Raw genomic sequence first — 25,499 nt, forward strand, 5'->3', positions numbered from 1 at the left:
ACATTAAGCCCCCCCCATCAAAAAAGTCGGGGGTCACTCCTCTCCCTTCTGCTGCCAGTGCCAGAATGGAACTTTCACCTGGGGCTACCTGCTTGGGAGGTAGCATGACCTTTATCTTACGACTGATCCAATATTGCAAAATTCTGTGCCTTATTACTAAGTTACTGGCACTTTTAACTCGGCCGCCAAATTATGCATGAAGTCCAATCAAATGTAGTGCTAGAATTCGAGATGGGGCCAAGACTTGAACCTGTCATTTTTAGGCTTACAGGAGGAAACTCTCCTCACTGCAATAGCAAATCCGCGATGGACTTTGCTTTGGGGCCAACCTGCTGCTGGCGATGACCACATTTTAATCTGAAGAGTGTATAGGGTGGGTCATGTTTATGATGGAAACATACGGTGCACATGTACCTTTTCTTTTGGACATGCGAAACTCTCTTTGCCTTCGTACTCTAAATATTTATTTGAACCAGTACAAGTGTGTTGAAATGTAATTTACAGGGCATACAAAGATAGCAAATCTTGTGGTTTTATTGTACAATGCTAACTGTAAATGTGTAACAGTACAGCCGTACTTTCATTTCATGGGGTAAAAGGAAAAATTAAAAGTAGTAGAACTCAATGTGAAAACCTTGACAGTTAAAACTAAAATAGAAAAATTAATGTCTGTTATGTGTAGAATATGTAGACAATGCATGATTCATGAAAAATACAAAATTCTGGTTTTCTGGGAAAGAATAAACAGTCAATCGACATTTTGGGTCATTGAGGTCACACTTGAATATAATCGTAAACATACTTTTTGTGCATCTTTTTGTAACTGCTTGTTCAGGATTGCAACTGCAATTTAGCGGTAAATCCAATTGTTCAAGTAAATGGAAAATGTATGACATGCAGACATCCTAGGCAGTTAACAATCTCTGTTGTTTCAATTGTTTACGCACATGTATTTTTATGTGGGCAACTGGAAATAATAAAACCAGTTGGGATTTTTGCCACATTTTGAAACAAATAAATGGACCTAAGCACAGTGATATACAATGAATTTTAAAACCTGTTAACTCCATTGAAAATTCAAGAGCTAATCATGTCAGCGTAAATATATCTGTGCATCTGCAAAAGAAAAACTTTGGGATTAATTTCATGAAAACCAATGAACCTGTCAATCCATTTAAATTAAAAGTAAAATTAATATTTCTTTCACAATCTCTGCAAAAAATGAAATTTTGTAAGTCTGCACTGGCATAAGTACACGTATGTCATTTCTATGCTAGCTGCATTGGGCATGATCAGAAGTCCTGGATCATTTCTCCTGACACAAACACCACAATTCAAGTAAAGTTCCATAGCAAATTCAGAAAAGAGTACTAACAAGTAAACACAGGTAATAAATGTAGGTATTTTACACCAGATCTATGAACAGGAATTTCTTATCTTTCAAAAATGGACTTTCTAACAGTTATGTTTACTCTGCAGCCTTCAAACAGATGGAAAGCAAAAGATGAAACTGTAAATTGAATAATAAAAACAAATTTCTTCAACCAGAAAAAAAACCTCACGAAAATGTATTTTCTTACCCAATAACCACAACATGTATTTGTTTTCATTCATAGCTTAGATGAAAACATGTTGATTCTTTTTAATTTCCAGCTTCGGTTTCGTTGATGCACAAGCATAACAAGTCAACTGTTTCACCATTTAAATACCTTGATCAAATCATACAGCAATTTTGGTGATCACTGGATACTGTAGCCATTGGTCAGTTGGCCAACGTAAGATTTACTTTATGTAAATATTTTATATAAAATTTAGCAAAAAAAGCTCTTGTGATCAACAGATGGGCAGGATGTTCAAAACAGACATCAAATCATCCACCAACTAGTCAGCTGCACCAACTCCAGTGGATGTTGCTGTAAATCGTAGATACATGTATCCAGTTAATCAATTTATCCCTTTTTGTGATTTTTACACCTTACGTGGATCTACCAGAAAGTCACTGAATTCACCTGAATATATGTTGATTCATCTGCTGTCTGCTAAACTGCATGGAGTTGATCAACTTGTCTTTAGATCGACTAGCTGAACAATTAATCAAGATCCCTCAACAAGCCAGTCAATCCACTTGTAGCTTAGTTGATCCAATCAAAGAAGCCAATTTCAGTCAGATCCTTGCGCAAAGCTTCGATGTCTTCTGGGCTCATCTGTGACAGCGGTGGTCTAGGCGGACCAACATCGAATTTTGCCAGAGTCATGGTATATTTTAGGGTCGCAAAGCCTGCAATTTTCTCTGCACATTCAAACCAAAAGAATTTACAAGACAAGAGAGATATTGATATTCAAATCTTCATGGATGGTACCATTTTACATACCTCCTAAAAAGGAGCAAATTTCTAATACATTAGTGCTCCCCTTCTCATGTGGGGAACCTATCAAGCAATACTTTGCATAACAATATGACTTCTCGCCTTTTCTGCTCAGCACAGAAAATTTTTTTGTGATCAGCATATGGGAACCTACAATATGTACCCATGCTAGAAACACCTCAGTATGGATACATTACAAACAGGTTCAAAAATTGAGGATAACTTGCAAGTAAAACAAGAGATTGGCAACCTGTACTGAAATTGGTTAAAACAAAGTTCTGGAAAACTTACCGTATCTGTTCATGACATCAAGGAAAGCATGAATCCGGAACTGAAAAACAGATTAAACAATATTTTCATCATCCTCAAAAAGAAATGCTCAACTCTCACTTAAACGTATTATGCTGAATTTTTTGCGCACAATGCACTCACCTTTTTTAATCAAGCAATGAGTGTTTAGATTTAGAATGGTAGAATCCATGAAACGTCTGACCTAAAGAGTCAGTACCCCTATCCAAATAACAGCTCTGAAATAAATTGCGGTTGGAAAAATGCAATATGTCTAAAGATAACTACTGAATACGAACCTGTTCTGCTCTTGCCCGCTCCAAATCTCCTGATTCATATGCTTCAATCAGTCTAGTAACCACCTTCCCTGCAAAACTAAATATGCTGCAGACAAGATAAAGTGCAAAATATTTCCATACTAATTTGTAGGAAAAGGGAACAATATTAATTTTGAACCAACATCTGTCACCTGGATTCACACTCTGGGTGGTACAACGCATTTGAGTTCAGCAAAGCTGAAAATCCTCCCCCACAGTAGTGTGGCAGAGTCCGCTAGGGAATACCTACCCAAACAGTCACTACATTTGTAAATTTCCTTATACGCCTTTTGCCATTTGCTAAACCTTGATCAATTGTAGTGTGTCCTCTAGTGCTATGACGCGGTGCTCGCCGCTGCCATGTTCGTCCTTTGTCAGCGCACAGGGCCTGAGCCAGAGTGGGAAGGACGGGCGGGAGTCGACTGTCTGGGTAGGTATTCTCAAGCAGACTCTCCCACACTAGCCATGGGGGAGGAGGCCACTGAGCTGAACCTACCCAAACAGTCGTTACATTTGGTGAGTAGCACTGTACCCAGGGGCAGGGTTGGCGAAGGCGTACTAATTATGAGAAAGTTTGATTAGTGTCTAGAATATCTTGAAGAAAAGGGAGAAGTGATGAAGACCCAGCAAAAGAGGGGAGCGAGCTATCAGACAGATCTGGGACAGATTAAAGTATCGGTGCCGAGGATAGGACCGTCTTGCCATGGGAGAAGTCTCCTTGCAAGACATTGCTCAGGTAGCTTGAGGTCAATGTTGAGAGTGTTTTCCAGCATGCTGCCCTGCAGACATTCTCCATTGCAGTAGATATCACCCTGATGTCATAAGCTATGATAGGGCAGTAGATATCACCCTGATGTCATAAGCTATGATAGGGCAGTAGATATCACCCTGATGCCATAAGCTATGATAGGGCAGTAGATATCACCCTGATGTCATAAGCTATGATAGGGCAGTAGATATCAGTCTGATGTCATAAGCTATGATAGGGCAGTAGATATCACCCTGATGTCATAAGCTATGATAGGGCAGTAGATATCACCCTGATGTCATAAGCTATGATAGGGCAGTAGATATCAGCCTGATGTCATAAGCTATGATAGGGCAGTAGATATCAGCCTGATGTCATAAGCTATGATAGGGCAGTTGATAGGGCAGTAGATATCACCCCGATGTCATAAGCTATGATAGGGCAGTAGATATCACCCTGATGTCATAAGCTATGATAGGGCAGTAGATATCACCCTGATGTCATAAGCTATGTTAGGGCAGTAGATATCACCCTGATGTCATAAGCTATGATAGGGCAGTAGATATCACCCTGATGTCATAAGCTATGATAGGGCAGTAGATATCACCCTGATGTCATAAGCTATGATAGGGCAGTAGATATCACCCTGATGTCATAAGCTATGATAGGGCAGTAGATATCACCCTGATGTCATAAGCTATGATAGGGCAGTAGATATCACCCTGATGTCATAAGCTATGATAGGGCAGTAGATATCACCCTGATGTCATAAGCTATGATAGGGCAGTAGATATCACCCTGATGTTTTAAGCTATGATAGGGCAGTAGATATCACCCTGATGTCATAAGCTATGATAGGGTAGTAGATATCACCCTGATGTCATAAGCTATGATAGGGCAGTAGATATCAGTCTGATGTCATAAGCTATGATAGGGCAGTAGATATCACCCTGATGTCATAAGCTATGATAGGGCAGTAGATATCACCCTGATGTTTTAAGCTATGATAGGGCAGCCAGGTGTTATCATTTGAAGAAGTCGACCATTTGGGATTGGTGAACTTGACAGTCCAGACAAACCATCTAGTTGAAGTGTCTCTGCTTGCTGAGATTTATTAAGGTAATGAAAGAAATAACCTCGCAGTTACTGAGTTACCATTTGAGAATTCAAACAGCACAGCACAGCTTGTCATTGGGAGAACCAGAGTGCTTTGTGATGTCAGGAATGAAGAAGACTTGTGGGTGGAACAATTCTGATCGAATCATTGTGCGGAGACCCAGGGCTGGGATGGAGCACATGCCATGGAGCTCCCATCTGATCAGGTAATCTCTAACGGATAACGTTTGCTGCCTTGGCGTGAAATGGTTACTGCAAGTTGAAAGGCCAGCTTCACTGAGGCGAGTAATGATGAGGCCTCACTGAGAGGTTTGGAGGGATGACCCAGGGAGAACTCAAGGACACAGAACATGTCCCAAAGGGGGATGCTTAATGAACATATCATGAAGCAGGTGCCCGAGTGACAAATCAGGAAGAATCACCACGAGTAGCTATGATGGCAGAGTGAAGTTACATATGGTTGCTGACTCCAGTCCCGAGTTTAAATTGGTACAAGAAAAAGGTGGCTACTGCAGTTATGGGTGCCTTGGTTGGGGAAACAACTTGTCCTTCACACCGTGACATAAAGAGTTGTTTACTACTGGTGTAGGCTTACACTAACAGCCTCGTCAATTGGGCAACCAGAACTGGAAAAGCCAGAATAGGAAGATGAGAAGAACAGGGCGATACTCCCATCCGATGGAGTTACTGGCTCCAAGGATATGGGTTGCCTCCAGGTCAATTCTGGAGTCCATCCCCCATAGGAACATTCGTCTTGTCAGGAGGCTGAGGAAAGGGGAGGAGGGCCAGAATTGTTTTGGTGTGCTTGGCCTCCGATTCAATCACCCCTATAAACATGCCCAAGAAAACAGTCTTTCCCTCATAAGGGGAGGCTTTGAAATTCACATCCTTGTACGAGAAAATAATCGCCCCCACCCAAGAGCAAGAGCTCTGCAGGTAGATGTAGTTAGGCAGGAAAACTGCAAGAACTGTTCGAACACAAAATTGATGTTCTTATCCAGAGGCATGAGCACACCTGCAGTGAGGTCTGGAGAGGCAGCAGAGTTTTCTTTTCACACCCATAAGCAAGGTACTCTGAAAAGAGTGAGAGAAAAGCAATACACCAGAGACAGAGAGACTCTGTCCAACCTGGATGAAGTAGGTTCCGGTTTATCGAGCTGGGGGGTTCTTGGCAAAACAGTAGCCGAGTCAGAAGTGATTTAGTCTTTAGCGGCATTAGATTACTCTATAACGGGCATAAAGATTTTCAGGGGAGTTCAAAATAGGCCTTGGCTCTAGCCAGCTGTGTTCGCAAGCGTCTTGCATTGGAGAGAACTTTGACCGTTTCCACGCATGATGAGCGGCCAAAGGAAGCTCTGGGAAAAATGTTGGTGTTGAGCATTCCAGTCTAACCCTAGCTCACGGTAGGTCATAGTTATGTCAGGCCTCGTAATGGTTAGAGTACAGAGACCTTGGGCACACCTACATTTGGGTTAACTCATTCCCGAAGGATGCAAGGCAGGTTCACACAGGAGAATCTGCCAAAGAGTCTGCAGAGGGAGCTGGATGGATGACAGCCACGGAAGAATGGTTGTTCTGCGTTTCATGGTTGGAAGGGGACAGTGCGTGATGAGCCCAAGTGGTAGTAGACTCGGAAGCATTCTTCCAGAGGCTCTTAGGACAAAACCAAGAGTCTGGAATGACGAGGGGCATGCAGAATCCACGGCAGCATAGCAGTCCAGTGGGTTTGGATGCCTGGGATGCAGACTGGCAAGACACAGTGGTGAATCCGGAATACAAATAAGTTTTACAACTTTTTTTTTCAGTATCTCAATACATATACATGTTTTTTATTATTTTATTGCACAAGGTAAATAAATCAAATCAAATAAAAAATCTGCAATCCAATAACGCATTCACTGGGGCACGGCAAGAAATAACCGAGAGTCAGCCCGGGGGAAGTGCTATTGTACGGTTCATGCCATGGGTGCCCCATTGAAGTGGTCTCGGATGCTAGAGGGCTTATGCGAGAAGCAGCCGCCTGGGTTGGTGGGGGAGGCATGGGCCATTGCTATAGTGAGACCACTGAAGACCTTCACATGACCACACAAGACCAACACAAGACCTCCAGTCTAAATTCAAGGCAAAAGCTATTAGAATGAACTGCAACAAAAGCATTCCTTTCACACTGTCACTTGTGACTGATCTTGTGTCTGGTCTTGTGTTTAGTCTTGTGATGGTCTCGACTACTACACTGGTGTGGGCTCATCTGTGGGCCTCAGTGAGCCGTAGCCGGTGGTGGATTGGATCATCTCAGTAGGCTTCCTTCCTTCGTTCTCTTCTCTGTCAATGGGCCTCTACTTTCTCTGGTTTGGACGGCAGCTCCGAAGCCCACACTGCGACACAGTAGAGGAAACCAAGGAGACATCAGCTCAGTCAGTAGCCCTACATGTCGCACAGGCGGCAAACCCCCAAGTGACTGGGTATCAGATATGGCTGTTAGCATGCCAGTTAAGTGGTGGGAAATACGACAGGCAAAGCCAGCCCCTGATTGTCCTATCTCTGAGCTAGATATAGAGGTGCCAGGTTGACCCTATAAAGGTGCTTCGTAGAAAGAATCCCTCATAGAATCAATGTATGGTGACCTGGATGTATGCATATTAAGCACACAAACAGGAAGAGAAACGGAAAAGCATGCAGAAGCACACAAAGTGTTGTGACACTGTACTGGGCGCGGCATAGGAGCAATAACGGCGAACGTCACAATGAAATTCAACAGAAATCACCTAAATCAAGAGAATGACAGATATTAAAGGACAAAATCACACAGTTTACTGATAATCAGTTTATTAATAATAAGTTACCATACACAGTTGATCAGGATCAAGATAAAGCAAAACAGACAACTCAAGAAATTTGAAGATGCCAAAAAATGACACGTCCATTTTAGCGATGGCGTTAAGAAAAAGGACAAACATGGAGGTTACCGGGTTGTAGCAATAGAGGGCATACACAGTTGATCAAGTTTTAGCAAATGGCAACAGGTGCATAAGGAACTTTGCAATTGCAGCGACTGGTTGGGTAGGATGAGCACAGTGGACTCTTAAGTTCTTCCATAAAGACGACATCAAGAGCTATACATGTACTTACCTTCCTACAAATGCTGTAGCACCCAGAGTCATAGAGGGTAGCTCCATCTGTAACAAGAATCATATCCAAATGACGGTTATGTTCAAGAAAAACTCCAATCCACCAGACAGAGATAAGCTTCATAGAAGAGAAAGCCTCTAATAACTGCATGCTCACTTGCAATGAACTCCTGACTGTTGACAAATATGTACAGTTTGGGAATTTTCTGTCTCTCAACCTGTGCTTCAAATGGACATCTACAATGGATGACACTTTAAGTTATTGTTGGACTCAGTTTTCGTTTTGATGAGAAATCTATTTGGATACGCACCCCTTCAAGTGAAAAGATCATCTGGTATTTGTCCTTTGATACGTTGACACTAAGGCTGAAGTCAGTTAGGTCAGCGCTCACAAACTTTGCCCCCTTGAAATTGGGGATGGGATCTGACTCTAGAGCCCTCAAGATGTCCATCATGGTGACTGCAAATCAAGGGAGAAATTCAGCAGCATTAACTGAACTCACGACAAAATACTGGAAGTAATAAACATATAAACAGTGGTTTCAAAGTTATCTGACAAGAAGACAAGGCTAGAGTACATGTACATGTGTATCGTACATTGACAAAGACTGACTACGTCCACTTTGAATTTCCCCAAGGTTAAAATGCAGTTTCTCGGTTAAAACTGGTGTATGCCATCTGATCACTCAATTTAACCGTATTCATTTTCGGTTAAACACGGTGCAGCAAAAATACAGGGTTAAAATGGGGTAGTTTTTGGAAACTGGTAAATTTACTCATTAACTCTGTGGTCATTTTTGTGGTTTTTCAGCTTGGACAGCAAGGCCAGCTATTTGGTTGAAACAGGGATCTTTTGGGAAATCACCCTCTGTGGTCACTTTTGTGGAGCATAATCCCCAAGGCCAGATGAGTTCCTTGTGCTTGGCGATCATACCGCATTAATAGGCTGCCCCGCCCTAATCCCTAACCGTATACTAAATAGCTTTTAATCACCACTGATTAATACAAGCGAGTTCTTTACACTGGTACTCAGCTCTTCTTAGGCCTATCCTGTACCTGAATGTATTAGTTTTCAGGCGTCATGCATCCAATGTATTTCAGGAAACAGGCATTTTATTTAACGCATCGCAAATCCCTGCCAAACAATTGAGCCCTTCACGAACCAGCAGATCTGTGGATGGATGCAACATGCAAGCTTATGTAAATTAGCAACCTCATGAATGCGCCCGATCTTCCACGTATTGTGAATATTTTTGCTACAAGCTCTTACGTCAGCCAAACCACCGAACCACAGAACCAAAACATGTAAAGTAAACTTAGATGGTCCCGCATCACATGATGGTGAGAATTCAAAATCAACTACTCCAGACACAGGTATTGTTTTTTCAATAAATTGATTGTTTTAAATATCAAAAATTAGTGAATTTATCGTGTAAAGTTACAATGGACATGTACATGTAGGTGTGGCATTTCAGCCGGCTTATTACATTACTAAACTCTCACTACATTTGTGCTTACATGTATGTACATTCGAAAAACATTATGCATGCAAATCTCCAAGATGCACAGCTGTACATTCCATACTTGGCCAATGAAGTTAGAAATGGATGTTCAAACTTAATTTTAAATGGATGCTGATCACAGTCGGACTTGCGCTTGATCAACGGCAACTCCAGGGAAAAATACCAGTATATTTTGGCCCATTCGCGTAGAGGTACGGCCCAATTTGCATGTGACGTCTTTTTCATTCTTACCATAGGCCGAGATAACAAACATTTCCAGAAGGATGTTCTAAGCTTGCGGACGGGGGATTGAGAGATTTCTAACCAGGAATTCAGCGTAGACTGTAGATCAAAAAGTGCAATGTAAGGTTTGAATTGAGGAAGATGAGAATGAGTAATTCCTCAACAAAAATATACTGACCACTGGCCAACACAAGCTGGTCGAAGTGATCGCCACCCTGCACAATATCGGTTTATGTCCGCTTCCGCCCCTGTGCACCTTTTTATCCGCCCAAGCCTGAGCACATGCAGAAAAGCTTGCCTTCATTCAATATCATACGTTATGCGGCATTCAACTGTGTACATGCATGACATGACCAGCCAAGAAATTTTGGAACGAGGAAGTTCGTCCTCAAAACTGGCATGAATTATTCCAGATTCTCCCGCAGATTTGGTATATGTATGGTTTGGATTGCAAGGTTCTTTTCAATTTGTTGGGGCTTGTGGGCCAGCGGTACCAACCTGCCATGGGGAGTTTTAATCGGTAAAGCCTTCTGCGCTCTTGACGAATGGTTAACATCGGACTATGGGCGCCGCCATCTTGAATTTTAGGGCTGGTGTGATTGATTTTGTGCACGCAGAAAATAGTCACTTCTGATTGTCATTAAGGAGTGATGAACGTTAACTATACCAATAAAACTTCAGTTGTTTATTATGACTAAACTACTCCAGACACAGGTATCATTTTCAGCTTTATACATCAAAAATTTGTTAATTTATCGTGTAAATGGGTACGGAAATACCTCCACATGCCAGCACATTGAAGCCGATTCCAACTTGTGGACATTTCGCCCCAAACCGTTCCTTTTTTATGTAGGAAGTGGATTTACCTAACTGGAGAACTGAGGTTTGTAGCATGCCATCTCTCCACTGTTGAAATACGGTTAAAATGGGTGACTGTCCGTTTGGACTGTCGATTGACCTGGAGAGGATTAAGGCTTGAATAACAATGGGTGGTGGGTTGAAACACTGTTAAAATGGGGTGAACATTTTGGCTTGATCTATATGGTTAAAACGGGATTAAAATCAGGGTGGAATACTTTTAACCGAGAAACAACATTTAACCCTATTTTAACCAATCTAAATTTCATAATGTTCTTACTCAATAAAAATTTAAGGATAAATTTAATTCTGGAACTTACATTCTGCAATTTAGTAAGTTCCAGAATTAGAACTAGATTCTGATTTTTATCTGCTACTACTGGACGCCTAAGAAAATAAATTACTACTTACAATCTACTCCAGTCATCTTGGGATAATGATAGTAGTAAAGAGGCAATGTAGGTACAACGTCTCCAACCTGCTTCAGATAATTCACAAGGTGCTCTGGAAATAGAAAGAAATTTTTTTTTCATATAGTTTCTGACATGCTTGGTGTTTTAGGCCTGCTGTGATTTAATATGTACATGTAGTATGGTCACAGAAAAACCCTGTGTTCCTAAACTGAATTAAAAGGGAAGAGCAGGTGTTTGGGGCATGAACAGGTGCATTGTAGGTGGTTGTGTAAGTGTTTAAAGTTTCTGGTTACTGCCTTATTTCTCATGGTTTTTCAAGCAGGAAAAGAAAAGAAATTCTTGAGGATATCTACCTGGTGTCTGGGGTTTGAAGAAAACAGGAGGAAGCACAGCTACAGCTGAAGCACCGATGGATGAGGCATGCATAGCCTGAAACAATCCAATATCTCATGTTAGAAGGAATTGTATCCGTTCGAACCAAGCATCAAATACTGAGGAACTGCATCTTATTTTTGCAGTTGTTTTGAAAAAAAAGTTGCAGGAGGGAAAGACTAAACCTACCAAATCCTGTGTATCTTTCAGATTTCCAGCTCCCACTTGTACTATGACATGATCCAACCTATCGAAACAATCAATTTTGGGGACATGTTAATTAGCAAAACTACAGCCAGTGGAACAAAATGATTCCCCAAAGAAAATCCGAGAATACACATTATGGGTTGGTTAAGACTAGTTTTGCAAATTTTAAAGATCATTTTGATTATACTGTTTTCAGACACTTTCATTCTCAATTGGTTTCTTGCAACAAAAACAAGCTGTACCCTTTTGAAAGGACCGGCAGTGCAAAGATTCTTGAGGTGTTTGCCCCTCAACAGCAGATACATTGAGCTAATATTATCTGAATCCAACTTAGAAAAATATAAACTATACTTTATGGTTAACTGAATCAAAACACTTAACTATAATTCAACATGAATATTCATTTGACTTTCTTTCCCTTGTCACACTTGATTCACTTTCCCTTGCCACAATTGACTTACATGTACTTTGCTTTGCCACATTTGACTTACTTTGCTTTGCCACATTTGACTTACTTTCCTTTGCCACATCCGACTTACTTTCCTTTGCCACATCTGACTTACTTTCCTTTGCCACATTTGACTTACTTTCCTTTGCCACATTTGACTTACTTTCCTTTGCAACATTTGACTTACTTTGCTTTGCCACATTTGACTTACTTTGCTTTGCCACATTTGACTTACTTTCCTTTGCCACATTTGACTTACTTTCCTTTGCCACATTTGAGTTACTTTCCTTTGCCACATCTGACTTACTTTCCTTTGCCACATTTGAGTTACTTTCCTTTGCCACATCTGACTTACTTTCCTTTGCCACATTTGACCCATTCAGAGGCTACTGCTTTCCTTTCCCTCAGTGTCAGCGATGGCCCTTCAGAAGTGGTACCAAGAACTTCAGTATAAAACCAAGAAGAAAACTGAGTCACTGACATTCCATCCCTCAAAAAGTAAACATGTACAAACAGAGGAAGTTCCAATAACAGTTCAATTTCAAATTTTGGATTTCACAACTTACCAAACACACTATCCACTCCATCCTGAAGTAAATCCTTGACATAAGGGGCAATGCTTTTAGTCTTCAAATCTCTGCAGGATGAAAAAAAGGTCACATGCTAAAAAAAAGGAATATAATGGCTCTTACTGTGCAAAATCTAACATGGTTACACATCTATGCAGAATTTAGTTCAAACACTTGTCAGTTCTAATATTATTATTCATAATGATAAGAACAACATGCTGAGAAATATGATATCTGAATACCCTTATTCAATACAGACAATTGCTTCAAATATGGGCGATTCACAAGAGTGCGCCTCCAAGAGTTTGCAACGCGTTGGCCATTTACGATGCATGAAATCTGTCAAGCCAATACATGTTTGGGAAGGGTTGACAGATTTTGCACATTGTGATTGGCCAACGCATTGTAAACTCTTGGAGGCGCACTATTGTGAATCACCTGTATTAACCTAAAGTGAACCTACATGTACTGCATCTACAGTAAGCCATTGGAGATTGAGAATTATTACTGCACATACAGGTCAACAATATATTCTTCATCGTACAGTGAAGGTTGTCAGACATGATATCGTACATGTACCTGTGCATGTAAGTACACTGAGGCTTATTTTACAAGCCGAACATCCCTTGATGAGGTAAAACCACACCTACCATGCTTGCTCACACAAACAAAAATTACCTGGAAAGCTGAATTCTTAGACCCCTGCAGATGGGAGTACAGCCAACACAGATAATTGATTGACACCTTAACCTCTAACGGTAGATTTGATACCAGTGAGGGCATACATGTACATGTACTTGGACACAAAGTTGCTTGACAGTAAATAAAGTACACACCCATTCTCTTCAAAAGGTGTAAATGGTGCTGCAATCAGTCCCTTCACCTTGAAGTCTTGCAAACTTACTTTGCTAACTTTGCTCTGCAGAGAGTAAAATACCATAATCTGGTCATTTGAGGTCAGAGCTCTTTCATAATACTCTTAACTTGGGGACATGTACTCAGAATAACCACATACCATGTTTCAAAGGCAGATCAAGAAAGGAAACCAATGGGGGCCCATGCCCCCCAAAAAGAAGCCCCTATTTTCAGTTTAATGTACATGTAATAAGCAAAAAGCAACGTTTTCTATGCCATTTTCCTTCCTTGAATAAGCAAGTAAAACGGCCAAAAATGTTGCCAAAAAGTAGGGGAAATACTGAGAAACAAGTGATCTCACATTGGTGGATAAGATGGTATCAAAGTCTTACCATTCTAGCGACTCTGATTGGAGTGACTGGAGAAAATGCCTTTCGCTTGAGGGGTCTTCTGGGAGTTCCGTCTTCATTGATAGTTAATATACTGACATTTCTGTCTCTTCTCAGTGAACAGCTTGGGCATGAGAAAACAAACTCCTTACAGATGTGACGAGGGATCCGGGCATATTTCTTGGCAACCTTGGGGAAACAACACAGGTTAATCCCTGTTTCAGATAAAAGATACATGTACGGTACTTGTATTAGCTTTCAATTGTGGACATATGAATTCGTAAATTAAAGAGAACAAAATAAAACCAATAAATATCCAAGCACAAGACCTCTGAAAGTGTAATATGTCCAACGCAGGAAGTAAAAAAACAAATCAGCTTATATGAGCTAAGGTTTCAAATCAGCTGATATGAGCAAAGGTTTCAAATCAGTTGATCTGAGCAATGGTTTCAAATCAGCTGATCTGAGCAATGGTTTCAAATCAGCTGATCTGAGCAATGGTTTCAAATCAGCTTATCTGAGCTAAGGTTTCCAGCCTGCTTCCATACATGTAGTAGTCTTTTCCAGCACTATGGATGTGACATCACAAAACCACGCTGTGAGTTTTTTACACCATGTAGAACAAAATGACAGACCCTTCCAAGAAAAAGATTTTGCATCAGCATTACAAGTACATGTACATGTATATAGTCGTACATTATGGTTTTGTCAACATGTACTTTGGGGAGATGTTAATTTCAATTACAGGTTTTGCCCTAAAACCACTTATAAAACTTTCATGCCCAAGAAGCCTCATTTTAGCTTAATTTACGAAAGTAAAAATGTAAGTAAACGAAACTTTAGACAAGTGCTCCATAAGAACAAAGAAAACAATCACACACGGAAACGGATACACATGTATTTAGAGAAAAAAAATGCAAGAGACATTAAGAGGGAATCAACAAAAACTTGAGAAAAATATTGGAGACGACTGCATTTAGTAGTGCACAATATGGTTAATGTCAGCAAGCTACATAGGTGTAATAGAACCACATGGACATGTAGCTTTGTTGATTAAATCTGTTAAGGAATAGCACTGTGTTTGTACTGTCCTTATTTGTTCTACAGCAAACTGTACTGAGGTAATTATTGTTCTTCAACCCATTATTCTGAATAGGAGGTAACCAATCTCTATATGTTGTTGAAGTGAGCAGTGGTTTCCCAAACTTCAGATACAATCGCTTTCTACATTTGGAAGGAGGGGGGTGTTTAATTGGGAACATGTCCATGTAAGACTTATCAGCAGAATAATTAGCAAAAAACTATTCAAAAACTTTCGCGCTGTAATTTTTCCAGACATTCTTCTTTAATAAACCTGGGTGCCATATTGGGACTGCATATTCTAAATTGGTCTGAGATTCTGGCTGGGATTCGAACCTGGGCTGTAGAGGTGGAAGGCGAGGAAAGAACCACTATGCCAACCTGACTCTTGAAGAGGAAGAGCCGTGACTGAAAAAAATGAACATCTTTCACCGATGCAAAGACATCTTGAAATAGATTGCAGTACCCACTGCTACATCTGACTCGGACCAGCTAGCCGACCTGGGAAAGCTCGGTGGTCAAGTGATTAAGATGTATGCATTAGTAAGCAGGAGGTCGTGGGTCCAAGTCCCACTCGAGTAAGCTTGTGGTTTTCTCTACTTTTTTTTCATAAGCTCTCGGACAAGCACTGAGTAGGCATATACAGTGTTTATGAATATACATCAGCACAGTGTTTACCGCGGTGCATTGTGGGTGAAGGGTGGGGATGTTGCAGGAACGCGTGCGAACACGTTATGTGTAATGTATACTGTATATTGTGTGTGGATCGACCTGAAACACAAAAAAAATTAAAAATCCCAATTATAAGCTTGTTTTGGCTGCAAGATTGGCAGTGGTTTTAGGTTTGCAGTAGCAGGAAAGCTTCTTCGTTGTTCATTTTGCCGAAAAACAACCCCCTCCCACTCACTCGTCCATGGGAAAATCGTTGGATCCGGTACGTCGTAAGTTTTGTCTCCGCCTACAAAATGTAGACTGCATACAGAGGTCCACTTGGACTTCGCTTTGATGGCCTTATTTCTCACAGAACTTGTCCAAATCTGTCGCCTTTTGCAGTCCCATGGAAGTTTAAAAAAACGCAGCTCTGGTATTTGTTGAGTGCTTGATAAACACAATGGAACACAGCAGTTCACATGGACCATTTTGGATGATAATTGGGATTTTTTTTTTTTAGTGTCAGGTCGATACACCTGCCATAATAAATGTTACACATAACGTGTCACATCGACGCGTTCCTGCAATATCCCCACCTTTCACCCACAGTGCACCGCGGTAAACATGGCATTACGTTATTATGTTGTAGGTCTATTGATGAGGTTCAATGGGATATCAAGGGAAGTGCAGTTGGTATAGGTTGTCAGGTGTACGCCATGCAATGTTTTGAAAGAGTAGCTACATGTACGGTACCGGTATGTTGCACTTACAGTTTAGAGACAAAATTTTGCTTGGGCACATATACTTGGTCAGCAGGCTGATAATCTTGGTACTGTGATGTCCACATGTACATGTGCAGTGTATATAGTAAGGTTGAGAATGGAGTCCAGTCTGTGATCAGGCATGTGAAAAGCTGTACGGCCATGTTTCGACAACTTAAAAATGAGGAGTTTTAGCTTGGAGCCAGATGAACTGCAGTTTATAGACAGATTCCCAAATGCTGACATCAAGGTACATGTACCACAGCTATTGTATGACGGTCAGACAATCGACAATAGCTGTTGTAAGTTCACTGAAAAACTGGAAGCATTTCACGGACGAACATAAAACCAGACCTGCCAACATGCCATACTCCTTCCTGAGGTCAGGCATCACTAAACAATAGAGTAAAAGGTACATGTATTTAAATGAACCTTCAGTTCATTTATATTAATCTATTGTGTAGCAATGCCTGACCTGAGGAAGGATTACAGCGAGGTTAATGGATCTGTAGAACAAGCATCAGGTGGAGTGCACTTACATGCAGAAATGCCATAACGTGTAGGTCCACACATACATGTACATGTAGATCAAGTTCACAAGCAACAGTGTCCTCAAATATAGGCCAAAATTAACGATGACAAAATACCAGTCACTCAAAAGAGTTCCACATAAATTCAAAAGTACAGATTCACAAGCAGCCAAGAGGAGGCAAGTTTACACGGAGATTTTTACACCCCCCCCGTCAAAAAGAATTAACATGACCGTTGTGATCATGTACTGTGCACACACTCATCAAACGATATAGTCATACACTGTACACCAGTGATTCTCTAAGTGATATGTATACTGTACATGTACACGTGCATGCATGTAGGCATGGACAACCCTTGCACCCACTGTACAATCCTTGCACATGACCCTTGCATCTGACGTTTACATAAATCATTGTTTCTTGTGCACTGTACAAAGTACATGTACAGTACATGTGCCAAGTAAAAGACACACAGAAGATTGGGTGACACTCAGCATAAACAAGGAACATTATGCATTATACATGTACCACTTATTTCATATACATGCTGGATGCTCCTTTTTAACAGCTCCATAGTATGTTGGGGTCCACAGTTTTGGTTAAACCAGGTTATATCAAACACAAAGCTCTAGGCTACACGAGTAGATTAAGGGACAAAGGATACATACAGGAACAGTTTTCATTCTTCACTTGCTCTTCAGGTTCCTTTATCCTTTATGTTGGCATACATGGAATCCATTTTACTCTGACCCTAAACTCCATCCTCCTATCCATCCCCCTCAACTTTCTTTTTCAGGAGTTAAGGAGGTTTTAAAGTAACTCTCTGCGGTCATTTTTAGACCAGTTTTGCAAGAATGGAGCATACCATTCTCACACAGTGTGAATTTTTCTGAGAGGGGTCATTAGCCAAGAATGTGTACTTCTTCCACTGTGGTGCTCAATGACACGTCAGTAGCCTTGAACTTCCAATAACAGGAACAACGAAACCATAATGTCAAATTGAATTCAAACTTAACCATAATGCAAAATTGAGTTCAAACTTAACGATGATGAGTGTCTTCAAACGCATAACAAGTTTGTAAAAAAAAAAAGAATGGTACAGCCAGGGGGAAGAATCCATTTCTACTCAACTACTCCTACTGATACATGTATGACAATGCTGAAATATTAAGTACCTTGTCAGAGTAATGACATGTATTTTGGGTGAAACGCTCGTAACTAACCCCTGCAAATACAGAGCCAATCTTGGCATTTATGCAGTGCACCACGGACACGATACTGTTGCTTGCATGAAGTTTGTTGCATTTCTGGTTAGGAATTCACAAATCAACAGCACATGTACACAAAGTGCCCATGTACATGTATAAGTGCACATGTTTGAATATAATAAGTTTTCATTATTAGTGTTTTATTTTAACTCTCCCGTCGCAGCCCTGAGGGTGAATTGTGAGCAAGTTTACACTCATAAAAAAATTACCAATAATTGCTAAAAAAGTTCTTTAAAATATCACTATTACAATTATAAACAATTAAAATAGGACACAAAATCTACAACAAGAAAATTACAAGTAGTTCTCATTCAGAAGTTTAACCAAAGAAGGGATTGAACTGGATTAGTATCTATTAGTTCGGCATCTTGGGATTGACAAAGTGTTGGCATTACGTAAATTATTGGACCTCATCGGTGGAAGCCAGTCATGTTGAGAAATAAGAAGTTTCTTGCCAAATTTCAAACACAAGTGATCACGTCTTTCCTTCAACAAGGGTAGTTGCAGCTCACTGCACATATGATCATATGACGTACAACTTGAAATATCAATGGATAAAATTTGGATAAAATTTGTAGTTTTTCGAGCGATTTCGTTGTTCATTTTTCAATCCAGAATGCCAAACAGGACATGCATGTTCAACGGTAGGTCTGATATATTGCATGTACACAGTTACAAGATCTTCAATTGATATGCCGCAACGTCTAAGCTGACGTAACAAATAAAGCCTTCTATTAAAGGAAGTACTCATCAAGGTTACCTAGATATCCCATCTGAGATTACTTTGGATATTAATGCCAAGAATTTTAAGACAGTTCAGTTGATCAAGAGTCGAAGCACCTCAATTCAAGTCTGGAATCTGGATAGCGTTCTTTTTAAAACAGTCAATGCCTGGCATTTATCAGCATTTAATATCATGTTACTGTCATTAACCCATTGGTTTAGTCGATCAAGTTGATTTTGAATCAAGCTAGTTTGCACAACATCGCTAAATGTCTGACATAGTGTTAAATCATCTACATATTTGTAGTGAATGACTTCAGGAATGTTAGATCTGGCGTCATTGATCATGACTAGAACGGCAACAGGTCCCAGTTTGGTGCCCTGCGGAATACCTGCATAAACAGACCGCCATTCAGAAATCTTATTTTGTATACAGACAGCCTGGGTGCGCTCAGAAAGAAAACTACACATCCAAGGAATGATAGATCTACAAACACCCGAATCGATGAATTTACATGTAGGAATAAGAATATTGTGGTCCACACGATGGAAGGCCTTGGAAAAGTCTGTGACAACAATAACAGCAGAGTTTTTTGGCGAATCAGTATCGCAATGAATTTTATCCAACATATAATCAAATAGTGAGCAGCTGAGTTGTCTTTAAGACAACCAAACTGTTGTTTGTCTAAATTACATTTGATATCATTTTTGATCCAACTAGTTGCAAAGCCTTCTAAGACTTTAGCAAAAATGCAAGTCAGTGATATTGGACGAAGATTTTAATTGTGTAAGGTTGGCACTTTCGTACCGGCACCATATATGCAGACTTCCATATTTTTGGAACAATACGTTCTTTCAAAGAGCAGTTACAAATATCTGATAAAGGAAAACACAGTTCATAGGCAAACTCTTTAATCAACCTGGATGGAATTAAATCGAGACCTCCAGTTTTATGTACTTTCAACTTTTTCAATTCATGGTATACTTCCTGTGTGGTAATGGCACTTGTGCCAAGGCTGGTAAATATGCAGGCTGCTTACTGAGATCTAGGCAAGAGATATCACATGCTACGACAAAAAATGTTCATTAATACGCTAAGCTGTCTCCATTGCAGTATATTTCGCAGCCTCGTCCGCTAGATAAGTTTTCTGTTTGTTATACAGACCAGACATTTTCTTAATTTGTTTATGCCAATCCCGGAATTACTGTTTTTGAGGTGGTCTACATTTCCTTTATAAAACTTACATTTGGAATTTTTAATTTCATGAGAAACCCTGTTCAGCAGAAGTCGCCAAAGAAAAAATTGACCTTCCGAGAGAGCATACTGCCTTTTCAATATGAGTGCCTTAAGTTCAGGATTCATCCATGGTTTATCCTCGTTATGGGTGGCAACAGTTTTAGTGGGGAAGAAATGATCAGTTGAAGCATGGAGAGTTTCATAAAATATGTCAACCTTCTGGTTTGTAGAATCGGCTGCTTTGACTTCGCTCCAGTTGTATCCAGGTATCCATTGCCCAAATGCTAGTTTGTCAGAGTTCCTGATAGGTCGCATAACTCTGCGATTAATGCAGTTGTGATGCCTTTTGTGTTTTTAAGCATCAAGATCACCAAGTTGTAGTCACTCATACCAATAGGTGTCAGTATTTCCGGTTGATTATAATGATGGTCAATATAAGATATAATTTTATCCAAGATGGCCTCCCCTCTGGTTGGTTTGTTTACAATTTGCACAAGACCACACACCTGGCAAAGATTTCTCATATCACACCAATTAAAGTCTCCCAGCAGAACAACGCCTACACCAGGATATTTGTCCTGCAAGATGTCGATGGATGTAAATTAGATGTTCTATCAATTCTGTTCTGTACGGTGACGCAGGTGGGTGGTAGACGACGCAAAAAATCAAGCCAGGGATGGAGCGGGGTAGGCAAGTAGGTCGGGCCCACACCCACAGTACCTCAAGCTCATTCGGGACTTGAATTTCTAACAGAGGTCACGAATAGATGTGATCACATAAATATAATGCCACACCTCCCCCTCGTCTGTTGTCTCTGGGTTTGCTATACAACCAATAATTAGGGATGAAAAATGCGATGTTTTTGACTGTAAGTGGAAACCATGTTTCAGTAACAGCAGCAACATCGATATCATTTGCATTTAACATTACCTGAAGTTTATCTATGTGTTGGACAAGCGATCGAGCATTCAATAACAGGATCGACGGAGGATGTATGGTCTTGGATTAATACTCCAGCTTTGCCAAAATGTTAACCAGATTTAACGTGTCTCTCCCAAAAGAATCTTGATTCGAGATATGTGTTCTTGGGTTGATTAGCACTGGGATTTGTTGGTCTTTAATTTTAACCCCAGCAATGTATCACTGATGAGTGGGTCGCTGCTTGCATATACCCAAGGCCTTGAAAATTGACTACTTGAACTTCGGGATCCGGTAACTGACGTGACAAAGCTCCAGTAGTTCCTTTCTTGAATACCGAGTTCTAGTCATAGTAATCATTGTACATCTTTCCTGGTCATGACAGGGTGCTTTCACATACATGTAGTCAGGACCAGGGTTACGGTTAACATCGCTACATTTTAGTATTTCTTGGCGAAATGTAGTTCTTGTGTTACTGTAGTACAACAGTTGTGGTCCAAATGATTGGCGTTTGTAGCTGGGAATAATGGCAGATTTCACACTGACTGCACACTGGGGACCTTGGAAGTTCCTGCAAAGACTGTGGCCTTCCATCAGCAATATGACCAACAGTATCAGACAGGCTGTTGCCCCGGCATTCCACATCATTGTCGGACTGATTGTCTGTGAAATATCGCAGAGGCACTGGTTCTTGACACGAGGTAGGGCTTCTTAACATTGTAGAATATTGCAGAGAGCCAGAATTACGGCAGAAACTCGCACCAATTTTTTAGCTTTATTACTTCCAAAGCATCTAGGCTTCAATAATAAGTGCACATGTACATGTATACAATAAGTATAAATGTATATAATACATGTAAGTGCACATGTACATGTGGAATAAGTGCACATTTAGTGATTTATTGCTGTTACTGAATCATTTCCTTTCCTTTAATATTTTCTGCGATTTACAAACTTCCTTTGATCTTAAGTTTGAAATTTGAGTTGAAAGAAAAGTCTGTTGATATACAATGTATTAAAGAAAACTGTGAAGTCACATGTCACTTTGAAGTCACCTCAAAACATACTTACATCGACATAGGTATTTCTGTAGTTTTTATGAGGCACATTCTGTTCGTGGATTTCCTTGACAATGTCATAGATTTCCTCAGCAGCTGCTACTCGCCTCCAGTTGCCAAGCAACGAATCATCTGAGGTATCCTGAGGGAAATTATCAAACCGTTCATTTGGGTAATTATTATGCATACATGTAAGAAATATGGATGTGTGCTGTACAACAAATACATGTACTGCAAATGGTTAAAGTAGACACAAGTGATGACCACGTTTGTTAACATATTTTTGTTAAAATACGGGGGGGGGGATTAACCTGGTAAAGAAAACTTGTTTGACCTACAAACTCACTATAAATAATGGTAAATATGGGGGAACCGCTCCAAAATTTAACCTTAAAATGTTATGTGTGCATAGCCTGGAAACAAATAGCACAGGTCCTCCTCTATTTTGGTTTACCCCATTTGGTTAGGTCTTTTTTGTATTGTTTTTTGTTAGTTTTCTGCTTGTCTACACAAACCTCTTCTCTCGTTGGTTCACAAACAACTTCTTCATGCCACCCAAGCTCTGGCGCTACTTTTAGTGAAAACTGCCTCTGTCGAATGTAGAACATAAATCGTGAAGGTTCATCAACTTCTTTTCCTTCTTTCTGCAAAACCTTCTTAATCCTCTCCACCTTCTCAGCTAAAATGATGTCTGAGTTTTTGCTTTCCATAACCGTTTTAATCTTCAACCAAAACAGACGTCTTCTCTCCTCATCCTCTTCATGTTGTACAAGTTCTGTATTCTCAGCTGGCAATGTATGAGCCATCGTCACGGCAACCTGCTCCTCATTCTCAGACACTGTCGTTTCCGTGTTGTCAACCTCAAAAACCTCCAAAATTGTCTGACAGGGAATTCCACTCTCCGATTCTGCAGTGTTTGTTTTACTCAAGGCAGAAGGAATTGCTTCAGATAAAGTTTCAATAATTTCGGTGGTAACTTCCATTTGAGGTTGTTCTCCATTTCCTTCCACTGAAACAATCATGGTTTCGGAAACCTGGGGGCTGGCAGCTGGTTGTTTTGTTCGAATGGTTGTCAAAGATTTTGGTATGAGCCGTGGTGAGTCCTCTACAGTTTCTGTGTCTACAGTAGTCTCAACCCGAGTTTCTGCCTCCATTCTGACTGGCTGGATTTACCACTCCAACTGCTGACCTGTTTCTGTCCAATGATTCTCCCTCCCAAAAATATATATCTGGTTAAAGCAGAAAACAAAATGTAAAGGTTTTAAAGACACAAAATTAGATAAAAACCTTGAGTTGTGAGGGAGAACCACAATGTTACAATAAATACTTTCACATGAATTATTTTCATTTTTGTGTATTTTCTGCTCCAAAATAAAACTGAATTCCACATAAACACCGCTAACAACTATAGAAGTTGACAACTTGGATCCTTGTTTAATTTGTCAATTGTCATACAAACAAAAATCTTGTTTTTAATACATCACAGCTATCTGTGCAACCAAATTTCATACATGCCTTCTTGGTGACGTTAGATGTCAGATGGGACAGTTTATTCACCTTACATTCTCATTAAAATTATGATATTCTTGAGAATTTTGCCCCTGCTCACTAACCCCAGAACTGTGGGGTCCGACATCCCCCCACTCGCACGAAGCGAGGCAGACATCGGACCCTACAGTTCTAGGGGTACATCCACACTACAGAAAATCAGCATCACGTAGTCTCAATAACTTTCAGCTGTGTGATAGCTTGACCAATCGAAAAACAGTTCCTATCTTTTCCTTTTGTTTTCCTGTCACCCAGATGAAAGCCACACTGTAGTTGGTCTAATTCACTTCCATTCCAATGACCAATAATATCTTAGCTTTCTTTTGGATGGTGTCAGGAAAACAAAAAGAAAAGACAGGGGATGTGTTGCGATTGATTCAAGCTATCACGCAGCTGACAATTATTGGGAGTATACATGTATGTTGATTTTCTGTAGTGTGCATGGGCAAATGCTGACGAATTTCACCACTTTAATGATGATACAAGCTGGATAAACCTCCCCATCTGACATCTAACTTCACCAAGAAGGCATATATGAAATTTGGTTGCACAAATAGCTGTTATGGAACGATAAGTTGCACAATCAAAACACACTTTGGGCATGTCTGGCAGCAGCCATGCATCATTGCATGACATCCACAGCGTAAATTACACATCTACATGTACGCCTCAAACTATGGAGTCAAACAAAACGTATTTCATCCTCCACGACCTAAACGACAAACGATATTACCTGGACCTACAGCAGGAAATCGAAATACCTCAAAATCGGGTAAAAATGACGCCTTAATGCAAGCCGCCAAAACCAGGTCTGATTCTCGTGAATAAAGCGACGCTGCGAACATACCTCTTGAGGGCGCTGTATCAATTTTGCGTCGCAGATAAAATAGTACAGGAAGGGAAGACTAGCCAACTCAGTCATGTTAGTGCCGCTCTCGTGACAAAGTCGTCTCAGGATGAATTCCTTGCAGACTTTTGTTGTTTTTATAAACGCCCTACATTAATTTACCAAAACAGTAAGGAGGCCTACACCCTTTTGATGAAGACATGAAAGGAATGTTCATGGTTATGGGGTTGGTTTAGCCGTCAAGTCTTGGAGTCCTTCACATAGGCCCACTATGGGCAAGACGTGTTTAACAGGGCCAGTCTACTGTACAGAGGAGTTGGTCCAGAGTTTGGGGCCAAGGGTTGGCTCAACTCGAAAAATGGCGTTCTAGTTTACTTAAGTTGCTGCTGTTTTTATAAAGAATCAGGTTTTAAAGTGTCAAATCAACTTGTGTGACCACAGGAGTATATTTTTTATTTTTTTTTGTTCAAATTTCGTCAGTAAATATCTTGGTTGTTTCAAAATCATTAATGATTTTAAGTAACGGCAAAACCCGTTATATATAATTAAAATCTCCCCAACGCAAAAATACATCTTGAAAATATTTACCTTCTGTTGCCACACTGTTGTCACATGTGCATACATCTTGCTCATGGTAGAAATAGTTTATCCTAAGATAAATTCTGTACATTGACCGTGAAGACCTACAAATTCTTTTTTTCAAAGAGACTCACAAACATAAGAATAATTACAGCATTTTGCCGTTACATGTAAAGCACCATTGATGTTCATAGACATGGACATGGGGTATTTGCCATAAATGAAGAAATGGTCAGTACTTTTAAACTGTGTAATACAGGTACATTTCGTGGTCCCATTGAAACTTCTGACATGAACAGAAATGGCGACTGTCAGTAACCAAAGAAAATTATATAATTGTAAAATGTCAAAATTTCAAGTTTGGCTGCTTTGCTGTAGAGGGGCTTTAGGCTTTCCCTCTGAAAAGAAAAACCAAATGTGCCTCCCCTGTTGGACTGGAACTGATGACTGGCTGCTTACTACGTGTATGCTAATGAT

At 40.3% G+C, this 25,499-nt stretch overlaps 1 protein-coding gene across 3 annotated transcripts; it reads right to left on the reverse strand.

Moving 5' to 3' along the window:
- Window positions 1–437: 437 nt before the first annotated feature.
- On the reverse strand, window positions 438–24,456 carry LOC110987397 (uncharacterized). Of its 3 annotated transcripts, none has more exons than XM_087133425.1 (16): window positions 24,330–24,456; window positions 22,564–23,277; window positions 22,062–22,190; window positions 14,368–14,388; window positions 13,823–14,008; window positions 13,412–13,494; window positions 12,573–12,643; window positions 12,362–12,449; window positions 11,541–11,598; window positions 11,333–11,408; window positions 10,978–11,070; window positions 8,275–8,423; window positions 7,965–8,011; window positions 2,954–3,038; window positions 2,658–2,697; window positions 438–2,290 (listed from the first exon to the last, which is right to left on the reverse strand). In XM_087133425.1, the coding sequence occupies exons 2-16, from the start codon at window positions 23,200–23,202 to the stop codon at window positions 2,133–2,135; spliced, it is 1,923 nt and encodes a 640-aa protein (XP_086989551.1). In that variant the 5' UTR covers window positions 23,203–23,277; window positions 24,330–24,456; the 3' UTR covers window positions 438–2,132. The 3 variants fall into 3 exon arrangements, with proteins under 3 accessions (XP_086989551.1, XP_086989552.1, XP_022105791.1); XM_087133426.1 differs by having other exon boundaries at window positions 24,358–24,439; XM_022250099.2 differs by lacking the exon at window positions 14,368–14,388 and having other exon boundaries at window positions 24,330–24,455.
- Between the last annotated feature and the right edge of the window lie 1,043 nt (window positions 24,457–25,499).

The sequence above is a fragment of the Acanthaster planci genome, linkage group LG02, assembly GCF_054643075.1.
Source record: "Acanthaster planci isolate LZ-2023a linkage group LG02, COTS_SCS, whole genome shotgun sequence".
Classification (NCBI taxonomy): Eukaryota; Metazoa; Echinodermata; class Asteroidea; order Valvatida; family Acanthasteridae; genus Acanthaster; species Acanthaster planci.